The sequence below is a fragment of the Xenopus laevis genome, chromosome 7S (genome assembly GCF_017654675.1).
Source record: "Xenopus laevis strain J_2021 chromosome 7S, Xenopus_laevis_v10.1, whole genome shotgun sequence".
Lineage (NCBI taxonomy): Eukaryota > Metazoa > Chordata > Amphibia > Anura > Pipidae > Xenopus > Xenopus laevis.
In genome coordinates, this window is record NC_054384.1 from 25504654 (window position 1) to 25516659 (window position 12006).

The 12006-nt window shown below is 39.6% G+C and overlaps 1 protein-coding gene across 1 annotated transcript; it reads right to left on the minus strand.

The window, feature by feature from the left end:
* Window positions 1-1503: 1503 nt before the first annotated feature.
* Window positions 1504-5850, minus strand: LOC108697203 (interferon-induced protein with tetratricopeptide repeats 5). Its single transcript, XM_018227120.2, has 2 exons — window positions 5846-5850; window positions 1504-3189 (listed from the first exon to the last, which is right to left on the minus strand). The coding sequence occupies exons 1-2, from the start codon at window positions 5848-5850 to the stop codon at window positions 1716-1718; spliced, it is 1479 nt and encodes a 492-aa protein (XP_018082609.1). The 3' UTR covers window positions 1504-1715.
* Window positions 5851-12006: the final 6156 nt, after the last annotated feature.

The following is a 12006-nucleotide window of genomic DNA, read 5'->3' on the forward strand; positions in this document are numbered from 1 at the left end:
ATTACCATTCATTGGTAAAACTGCTAAAAACACATGCTTGGGTTACATAGTAAAACCAGTGCAATTAACATTCAAATTTAATAATAAGCCCTGTAGCATCAGATTACATGACAAGTGAATTTTATTTACTGTTTGACAATTTGAGACTACCTCAAAGCTTAGCGTCTCAGCAGCTGCTCAGTCACGCTTAGGGGGTTATTTCCGAAAAGTTCTCTAACTATTTCCTGAAAACAACCCACGACCAAATCTACACAGACTTCCCCCCCATTTATCAATACATTTTCACAATTTTCTTGTGCGGAAAAAATCCTGATAAAATAGCAAAAATTATGAATCCTACGATTTTTTTGAATTTCACACTCGAAAGCTACGTTTTTTTCGTAAAATCGCAACTCAGAAAATCTTTCAATTGTTAATGGGACATCTTCCGTTGAATTTTACATGTTCTCGCCAGGTCTGAGTTGTAGTACTTTTTTCATTGGACTTTAATAAATCCCGAAAAAAAATTCGTTTTTTTTTTCTCTCAAAAAATTCTATTTTTCCCCTTCAAAAGTCCGACTAGAAAAATCTTTAATAAATAACACCCTAAGTATGTGAGTGTCACTGACTGATTCTAACAAAATCTAAGATGGGGAGCTCCTTTCTGTGCACAACTCTGAAGGCCTGGAGCATTACTGTTATGACCATTTAGGCTGGTGCAATTTTCAGTTCAGTATCAAAAACATGGCATTTTGAGTCATATTCATTTTAGGGGTTATTTCTTCTTTAACAGGAAAAACCAAAGCTCTTATCAGATCTTTAGACAGAAAAATGGGTACAAAATGTACAAAATATTTTCAGATATTTATGATATGTTTTCTGAGGGGATTAAATGCAAAAGAAAATGGCTACTCCCAGACTTCAAAATTAGATAATTATAATTATATTGGCTTTATACCACCACATGAAAGAGTCTGGCCTTTTGTTTTAGGGGCAAATTTACTTATGGTTGAATATCGAGGGTTAATTAACCCGAATGGAAATCCTTTGACTTCGAATATCAAAGTCGAAGGATTTACCACAATGAACAATTCGAAGGATTTTAATCCATCGATCGAACGATTTTTCTTCGACCCAAAAAAGCTTAGAAAGCCTATGGGGTCCTTCCCCATAGGCTAACATTGACTTCGGTAGGTTTTAGGTGGTGAACTCGCTGGGTCGAAGTTTTTTTTTAAAGAGACAGTACTTCGACTATCGAATGTTTGAATAGTCAAACGATTTTTAGTTCGAATCGTTCGATTCAAAGTCGTAGTCGAAGTAGCCCATTCGAAGTAGCCAAATAAACATTCGAAATTTGAAGTTTTTTTTATTCTATTCCATCACTCGAGCTAAGTAAATGGGCCCCTTAGTGTTTCTGTATCTGACATATTCTCCAAAATTCATAAAATTACTATCAAAGCAATAGCAACCAATAAGGATTTACTGGTCACCTTTTTAAAATACGCATACGATTTTTTTTTTTTTTTTACTTTTATCACCTAACAAGGTTTGCATGACACAAAATAACATCAAAATTAGACTGAAAACATGTGATGACAAGCTTCCTACATACTGTACTACGATACATACTATGAATATTTCTGCTAAATAATACCATGCTTTATTTACTGTACATTCACACTACAGAAGATGGTTTGGAGGAAGCTTATTAGCGTATTTAAAATGTGTTTTAAGCTTCAGTCTGTACTCAAACTGAGTCTCATGTAACACAATGCACTCCTATAATCCTCATTATCTGGATCCAGTTCCAGTGCTTTCTCATAGTAATCAATTGCTTGTGTAACTTTTCCATCCTGCTGATTAATGAACCCTAATAGTCCAAAGCCAGTTGCATCGGCTGGGTGTTTGCTTACTTTTTGTTCAGCCAATTGTTTCAAATTATTTCTGGAGTAAGATCTAAACCTTGTTTTATTTGGTATCAGCAATACTTCCTTGTAATGCCTTATAGTTTCAGATTCAGATCTAACTGATTTTTGATTAAAAAGAGCATAACCAAAGTGAATATGTTGCTTGTCTTCGCATGTTAGATTTCTCAGCTTTAGCACTGTTTGAAATGTATCTTCTGCTTTTTCAAATTCACATTTTCTGCCATACATGCTCCCCAAATCAACATATGCCTCAACAAATAATCTTTTATTTTCAACAGCTTCCTCAAAATGAAAAATAGCAGAGGAAATGGCTTCCTTTATTTCCCTTGTATAGGTATTGGTAGACTGATCTGATGACCTTACAGTCCTCTGAGATTTTATTAACATTTCCATCTTCTTTTTGTAACAAATCCCAATCTGATGGTGAAGAAAACATGAGGTGGGAGTTTGTTCTAGGGCTTTTTTCAGCAGGGTAATAGCATCATCAATCTTTCCTTCATATCTGTAAAATTTGGCAGCATATCGAAGTAAATATGGCGAGTCTGGAGTTTGTGTAAGAGCCTCCTCCATAATCTTTTCTCCTGCCACATTCTCACCCAAATGTTGACATTTCAAGGCAAGATAAGCCTTAATCACAGTGTCATTTTCATTTAATGCCACAGCACGTTTCAAAAGTTCTAAAGATTTATATTTACTTGTGCCATAAATGATTAAATCTTGACTTTCTAAGCGATACATGACTGTGGCATATCCTGAATTGAGCTCAGGATTGTCTGGATCTAACACTAGCGCTTTCTCAAAACACTCTTTAGCTCTTTCACAGTTCTTCCCATAGAATGTTAACAGAGCCCAGGCCTGTTCTCCGTATGTCTCAGTAAGAAGAATATCATTTTCTGGAGAAGATTCATATTTCTTATAAATGGCTTCCACTCTTTCTAAGTAAGACTGAGCTTTGCTAAACTGGTTTGAATGGTAGTACAGCCAGGCATAATTACTGCAGGTCACAGCTCTTTTGATATCCAGATCAGCAGACTGTGTTCCTTGCAGGTGTTCTTCTGATTCCTGAAGCTGTCTGATTGCTTCTTGGGTTTCTCCTTTCAAATATCTTGTATAGGCCAACAAATTATGAAGCCTTTGTCTGGGTATAGAAGACAAACATGCAATTTGATCATGAAGCCTGTCTTCTATATTGTCAATATCTAACTCTTCTGAGAAAACGATCCATGTAAAATGGCACTCCACTTTAAGCAGATTGTTCTTTAAGGATTTTCCTAGTATGTCACTGCAAAAAAAATACAGAATGGTTATTAAAAATATTGTTCATATATTATGATATATTACATTAAATACAGAAAATGTGTGCTTGTTAAAGGAGCATGTAAAATACTGGATAATACTTTTTCCTGAAAATGCCAATGCCAAACAAAATAATAAGCAAAGAGGACAGAAGATATTCAACAATAATAGGGCTGATTTATTAATTTGAGGTATTGATTTGGGTATTTTTTTTAAATGAGATATTGATTAAAAAAACAATCACGTTTGTTCACATTGTTTCTTTTTTTAATCAGGTTGTTTCTTTTTTTTATATTTTACACATTTTTTGGAAGGAAATAAACAATCAAGAAAAAATAATTATCATAAAAAAAGTTGAAATAAGTCAAGTAACCCAGAGCACCCAATCATGTTTGCTTTAAAATAATGTAGGTAACTACTGATAATTTGCCATAATTTTTTTAATAAGGGGTTTTTCCATAATTTGGATCACTATACCTTAAGTCTGCTAAAAAAAAATCTCAATACATTTTCTAATTAAAATTAATGTACATATTAAATAAACTCAATTGGATTATTTTTTTAGTTTGGATTAAGTACAAGGTACTGTTTCAAAATTATATAGAATCATTTTTAAAAATTTGAATTATTTGATTAAATGGAGTCTTCCCGTAATTCTGAGTTTTCTAGATAATGGGTTTCTGGATAACTGATCCCATACCTGTGCAAAAGATTTTATAACAATACCACTTAAAACTTTAAACAAGAAGACAATTTCTTGTATCAATAAATACAATTTAATAAAGGGAAAAAAACAGTTTTCCAGGTTTAATTAAGTGATAGCCGAAGATAATAACTCAAAGTGATTTTGTCAGATGTCAGCTTATTGAACCAACCAAATTGACTCTTTTTGGGCTAAAACTGTAATTATATTTTTGTTATACCTCATGCAAATAACCCATAAAGATTTTGCAATAATGCAATAACAAGCCCACACTTTTCTCCAGGTCTAATAACTAGGAATGCACAACTGTTTCAGCCTGGTATGGATTTGCAGCTAAATTTGTGTTTTCCAGAGTGGCAAAAAGTTTTGTGAATCTAGACAAGAATTTTTCAAATTAAAAAAGATCCCTTTTCCATCAGAAAAAACACCCATTGACTTCAATGCATCTGGCGCAAAAAATAATACAGGAAAATTTGCCTTTTGATTTCAAAGCTTGATTGGGAAAATTCCTGATAAAAACGCCATTGACTACAATGCATTTGGCATTAAAAAAACGTCCACTGACATTTGATGAAAAGTGCGTGTGTCATACTCGGTCTGCCCTATGCTACCTGTGTATGCCATTCTCTGTCAGGGTGTACCTTACTCTGCCTGTGTGTGTGCCATACTCTGCCTGCCCTGCTGCATGTGTGTGTGCCATACTTTGTCTGCCCTGTGCTGCCTGTGTGTGCCATTCTCTGCCAGGGTGTACTTTATTCTGCCTGCCCTTTTCTGCCTGTGCGTGTGTCATACTCTACCTGCCCTATGCTGCCTGTGTGTGTCATTCTCTACCTGTGTGTGACATACTCTGCCTGCCCTATTTTGCCTGTGTGTGCCATACTCTACCTGCCCTACTCTACCTGTATGTACCATGCTCTGCCTATGAGTGCCATACTTTGCTTGCTCTGCCTGTGTGTGCCATACTCTGTCCTACTCTACCTGTGTGCCATACTCTACCTGCTCTGCTATGGAAGGTGGATCTGGTGGGGTTTGTCCTGGGGGTCTGTTAGTATTTGGAGGAGGAGACATATGGATTCAATGTTAAGTAGTGATGGGCGAATTTGCGCCGTTTCGCCGATACATTCGCGAATTTCGCGAAACGGCGTTTTTGGCGCCGGTGTCCGTTTTTTCGAAAAAAATATTTTGACGCCGGCGAATTTTTGCCGCGAATTTTCGCAGGCGTTTCGCTAATTTATTCGCTGGCGGCGAAACGCGCAAATTCGCCACGAATTCGCGCCTGGCGAATAAATTCGCCCATCACTAATGTTAAGCAAAGTGTAAGCTGTGTATCGTGTACTGAGCTTGATTCTGTTGCTGACTGGTGAGTCAACACAGTTGTATCCAGTTGTGACATATGTGTCCTATTTAATGACATTACACTACCTCAGTAAACTCCAGGTTATGTCTAAATATAACAAACTTTTTTACATATGAGTGATGAGTGATATCCCTGCAGTGAGCACAAAACTTAATTTTTTTTCTTGTGTGCTACCACCATTAATGTGGGTATGGTCTTAATATTTTTTGTGATAATACTGGTTATAATTTAAAAAAAAAAGGGTTGGTCAACATTGGCTTCCATTATCAGCCTCTGTCAGATGTTGATCTGTCAACATCTCTGCATCTGTCCATTTGTGCCTGTGACCTCAACACTTCTGACAAATCACTTCTGACAAATCAACAAATATTTTCCTCTAACTGTTAGGAACGTTTTTAAGGAACTGATCCTCATGCTACAGAGCTCCAACACCCTATTGCATAAAACTGAACACAATGCAGGTTAATAGGGATTATGGATCAGAAAACCCTTGTTTAATTTAAGAACAGGAAAGAGTAAGCAGGAATTCTATATTTCTTAAAATTTACTAACACATATATATATATATATATATATAGTTACCTCATGGTCTTTGTTAGAATGTTTTTAGCAGATTCCCACACCTGTGAATCCCAGTCCACTCTCTGGCCACAGCTCGTCTTTTATAAGCATATAACGCAATCACGTGACCTCTCTGAGTTTAAGAAGATAGGAAGCAGAAAACAGAACAAAATAAATTACAGGGCTCATTTATGAATGTGGGTGCAGCCTGGTGTGCACAATATCAAACTTGAAAAACTTGTAAGGTATAAGTATAGTATACTTTATCCAGAAACCCGTTATGCAGAAAGCTCCGAAGTATGGAAGGACCATCTTCTATAGACTCCATTTTATCCAAATAATCCAAATTTTTAAAAATTATTTCCTTTTTTTCTGTAGTAATAAAACAGTACCTTGAACTTTATCCAAACTAAGATATAATTAATCCTTATCGAAATCAAAACCAACCTATTGGGTTTATGTAATGTTTCAGTTATTTACTAGTAGATCTAAGTTATTGAAGATCCAAATTATGGCTGTTATCTAGGAAAACCCCAGGTCCTGAGCAATTTGGATAACAGGTTTCATACCTGTACTGCAAATATGAGCTTCTAAAGTCTTTAAGGGTGGGGGTAAAGTCTTTAAAGGAACAGGTCAGTGTGAAAATAAAAAATCTGTAAATAGATAGGCAGTGCAAAATAAACATGTTTCTAATATAGTTAGTTAGCCAAAAATGTAATATATAAAGGCTGGAGTGACTGGATGTCTAACATAATAGCCAGAACACTACTTCCTGCTTTTCAGCTCTCTAACTCTGAGTTAGTCAGTGACTTGAAGGGAGCCACATGGGACATAACTGTTCAGTGAGTTTGCAAATGATCCTCATCATTCAGCTCAGATTCAAAAGCAACAGTTATGACCCATGTGCCCCCCCCTTGAATCACTGATTGGTTACTGCCTGGTAACCAATCAGTGGAAACCAAGAGAGCTGAAAAGCAGGAAGTAGTGTTCTGGCTATTATGTTACACATCCAGTCACTCCAGACTTTATACATTACATTTTTGGCTAACTAACTATATTGAAAACATTTATCATTTTGTACAGCCTATCTATTTACCAAGTTTTTATTTTTACACTGAACTGTTTAAGCAACAGGGATTCTAGTATAAGGGCTGGTCAGCTTGAAATAAAATACATTTCCTCCATACACTTTCAGTACCACATAGGCATAAGGGAAATGTAGCTTTCAATGTACAGGACCACAAAGCTTGTAGAATGAGTTTGCTCATTCTGACCTGTTTAATCTCACCATTCTCCTAATACCCTTAGCATTGCAATAATTCCTTTTGCTTCCTTTATCTCAAACTGTTGAACTGCTTGTGTGCACCTCGACTTCTTGACCCACTCTCACACCATTCCTAGAATGTGCCACTTTTATAATTTTCATACAATAATTAATGACATCGCCATTGATTGATATCGGGTTAAAAAGAAATATGTTACTAAAAAGTGAAATAGCACAATCTATTTTGAATGTATTAAAATGTATTAAGTCAGGGTGATGGAACCAGGCAATAGCAAGAGTAAGTTGCAGAACTCTGTAGCTTCTAACAAAGAAGCCTACTGTACACTGAGTGACCAACACTATTTATGATAACTATGCAGCAAGGGACATCAAAGAAAATAATGGTGCATTGCTAACACCAGAGACTCAAGGCAGAAATTCCCAACATGGTACTAGCTCCCTGTTACAACAGTCTCACTCACTGGAGGGAGGCAGTGAATCTGTGTTGAACCTACATAACCCAACAGAAGATGAGAAATGTATCCCAGAACAAAAAAATACAACAATATTGTTCAACTTACATCATTATGGAAGGATAATAAATACATACTAGATTACCTGAAAAAGAATGAACTGATCTAGGGGAGTGAGCATCTCAGAAACCAGAAATGGTACATTCAGTGACGTAACTAGATATTACTGCGCCCCCACAGCGAATTATTTTTCAGGCCCCCAAAATGTCTAGAGGTTGAACTGTTTTATCAATATTTATTGAAACTGTAAATAGGTTATGGCCTCATGGGACCCATATATCTCCTGGGCTCCCCTGCAACCGCAGGGTCTGCTTCTTCTGTAGTTACGCCCAGTGGCGGAACTACCGGGGAAGCAGGGGGTACGAGTGGGCCAGGGCCCGCACCCCCCTCAGGGCCCCTCGGCAGTCCGTGCGCCACTGAGAAATGTGGGCAAATGCGGCTGTATGGAGGGGGCGGGGCCCGGCTGTGCCTCACTCACCATGGCCTGCCCCCCTCTAGGATCGCTACTGGTTACGCCCCTGGGTACATTTGCACATGCTCACAACAAATTTATAGACTCATGTAACTACCCAGTGGAGTAACTAGACCCCTTAGGGCCCTGGTATGGAAATGGACCCCCTAACCTCTGCCACCCCCACGCATTGGGCTGGAACACCGCATTTTTAAAATAGTTTTTATCAATGGGTGAAAATGAAAGTGCATCCTTTGATAAATATGCAGTTAAAAATCCCATAGAAATGAATGGAGAGTGGTGGAATTTCACTCTAGAGGACTGTGGTGCTCTCTAACTTCACTCTTTGATAAATATACCCCCTAGTGTCATAGGAATGCATTTAAAAATGTATTGCATCATGTATAGTTGGTTGTCTTTTTTTTACCTCTTAAGTTCGCTTATAACATTCACAGAGAATAACCACCAGCCATTTTTGGGAACACCGGGACACAATGCAGGTTTAAAAAAAAAGAGTTAAATGCATGAAAGAACATACAAAATTAAAATGAACATCATCAACAACCTGTACCTGTAAAAACACTTTAGTGCAAGTGTGTTGTGCTGAGGATGGGCAGGTTGCTGCAGCTGGTGAGGTGACTCAGAGCAAGCTACGTACATTCTTGTTACTTACTCTGCACTGCATATATAGCAATTGGCTTCACCCTTCCCTCCTTCTTGTGCAATGTTACCCCGCCTCCTGGCTGGATGCTGGACTGCCATTGGGCAGAAGAGCCACATTGCTCTCTGCCGCTAAAACAGCTGCTAACTGCTAAGGAGGGCATCCATTTTGGAAGAAGAAAAGGAGTCCCACCCTCCCTCCCTTGTATTAACCCTTTGTGCTAGTTGTTACCATTGTGGCCTGGGTTAGTGGGGCACAGGATGAGTTGATGTGGAATGGTGAGTATTGGGCTGACTAACCAAGAGGTGATGAGAGGGAATAGCTCGTGGTCACAGTCGGGCGGCGGGTCCCTGGCAATGGGGAGAGTTAATTAAGTGGAGTTTTATTACCAAGTCCTAAGTTGGTTAATGGAACTTGGTTGGTGGTGTTCCTCTTTAAGAGCGGTGGTCTCTGGGAGGGTATGTTGTATTGGTGGTAGCATGCAATCCTGCGTACCCATCATGCTAGAAGGCACAAGCGGCTGGTGGCTTATACGATTGCATGCACCTATTTGGGTCCATTGCCAGGGGCCTTGCAGAGGATTAAAAAGTTAATGGTATATCACTGTTCATATTTGTATGTTTATGTTTTGTGCAATAAAGCTGTGGACAAAAAGACTCCAACAAATAAAATGTATGGTGAGTGCAGCGCCGATTCGTACCTTAGGGCCGCCTGAGGCGGCTCCTGCAATGCCGCCCCCCCTCGCCGACTTACCTGTCGGGAGGGGAGGCAGGAACACTAATGCGGAGAGCGCAATTGCGCTCTCTCGCATTCGTAAAGCCGAATTTCCGGTTTAAAAACCGGAAATTCGGCTCTTAAAGGTGCAGGAGCGGCTTTTTGCCGCCCCTGGAAACCGCTCCGGCGTTGCCGCCTGAGGCGACCGTCTCAGCTCGCCTCATTGGCGGCGGGCCCCTGGGTGAGTGAGTTGGTTATTCCTAGGCCAGTTTGGGGGAAAGCAGCAGGTATTTGTCCCTGCCCATGTCATGTAAACAATAAAGTAAAAGGTTTAAATATGACTTTCAAAAAAGCTAAATCTTATGCAAAAAAATGAAAAAAGCTACATATGAATAACACAATTCACAAAAGTAAATGAAGCCAGGCTAAATATGTATTTATGTCTTCTCATACTTTGAACCAAGAATAAGAAAATGGTACCGCTATACTAATTGGAAATGATAACAAGTGTGAAATGCTGCAACATATTTTTGAAATCGGAGAAAGATGACAAATATTTATTTGCAAAATGAATAAAGTTTTAACAGAGCTGGGACAAGCCAGCTGGGCACCCTAAGCAACCTGGCCGGCCACCTTGTCCCCTCCCTTGCGCAAGCTCCTTAGTGCACACCAACGTCAGTGGTGAAACTATAGAGGAAGCAGACCCCGCATTCACAGTGGGACCCAGGTAACAGGAGGGCCCGGGCTGTGGGGTCTGCGTCCTCTATAGGTAATAAGAAAACCCACTCCTCCCCAGCCGCTCTCTTACCAGCAAGAAAAGGGACGCAAGTCAGGGCGGGATGTGGACGGCATCGGGCGGGATGTGGGCATCAGGGTGGGGTGTTGACAGTGGCATAACTAGATATCACTGGGCCCCACAGCAAATTATTTTTCAGCCCCCCAAAATGTCTAGAGTTGACCTGTTTTACCAATATTTATTCAAATTGTATATGAATTAGGACCTCTTGGGGCCCCTATACCTCCTGGCTCCCTTGCAGCTGCAGGGTCTGCTTCCTCTGTAGTTACACCCCTGGGCGTGGATGGGGTGGAGGTGGGTGAGGCGGGAGGATGAGTTTGGAGTGCGCCAGGCCCCACTGAAGGTTTTTTTGCTGGGGGGGCACAGCGCACTCTAGTTATGCCACATGTGTGTGTCCACTCTGCTGACCATATCATGATTAAATGTGGACGTTAAACTGTATTCACATGCAGTAGATTATATGCTTTACTACCTCTTTTGGTAAAAATCAACCAATGGAGGGATTTGCTAAAAAGGCAAGATTCAGATGATACCAGAAAAAGTGTAGAGGAAAAATGTTGGATATCTTCTTAAACTTAGATCTAATGAAGGGCTTTGATCAAATACATTGGAGTAATTGGGGCCACCTTAGTAACATTTGGGTTTCCAGACAAATTCGCAAAGCAGCTGCAGGCCTCTTCTAGCCCCTTGAATAGAGCACTGTTAACATTAGACAACACTCTAGCCAAGAGGGGTGGGTAGAGGTAGGCAAGTAGACTTTCCCCCTCCTGCCCTCACACTTGCACACTTAGATGCACAAGTTAGAGAGCATCAAGATGGAGGTAATAATCTGGGCAAGCAGCAAAGTGTAGCATCCCCAGGACACAAATGCTTCTTGGATGAGCACTATTGTATGCATTCTTTTGCCTTTTAGTGCTGTAACACTTACGCCCAGTGTAAAAGTAAATTACCCCTAATGTCTCTTGTTTCTATACAAGACAATATGTACCCCTGTATAAAAATGTAATAGCAGGATACACTATATAAAAAGAATTCAAGATAACAACCCAGGTATTTTCATAATTAGAGACAGTTTGAGAGCGTAGGAAGGTACCTCAATGAAAAATGTGGTGGTGGGTAAACCACCCTTTACGTTGTAGGCCTTAAAGGACATAACCACAAATACGTATATGTGTCACCAGTCACCTAGCATTACATTTCCTTATAGCCTGTCCAAATATAAACCTATGTCGGTACTGGTATTCCATTCTAGCGACATTAGTGATGTTGCTTCGCCGTTTGCGGGTCACGGGTGGGGGCGACCGTACACTGCCTGCTTCCAACTTCCGGTTCTATAGGCATGTGTCTGCCCCATTTGTGACATCATTGGTGGGCGAGGGTCTATAAACGGAGGGCGGAAGTCAGGTGCGGGTGGGTGCGGTTTGGGTCGAGTTTTTCTTGATCTGCACATTACTACAACACATATCATAATTCTGTAAGAAGGAATGAAAGCAGGTTCAGTGGCGTAGAGCTGAACATTTGGCTCCTCAATTGATTCAGTTCCATTTAACCTTTTTTTCAGCAATTAGACTCTCTTTTTGTCTGTAGTGATAACAAAAAAGAAAGTTGGTTATTAGCACCCATACTGACATGGCACTTTGTAGATAATTACTCAAACTTTAAGAAAATGGTTTGTATCCCTTATGTGGCCACAGTCGGTAAAGAATTCCTGTTAGACTTAGGGGCACATTTACAAAGCTCGAGTGAAGGATTCGAATTAAAAA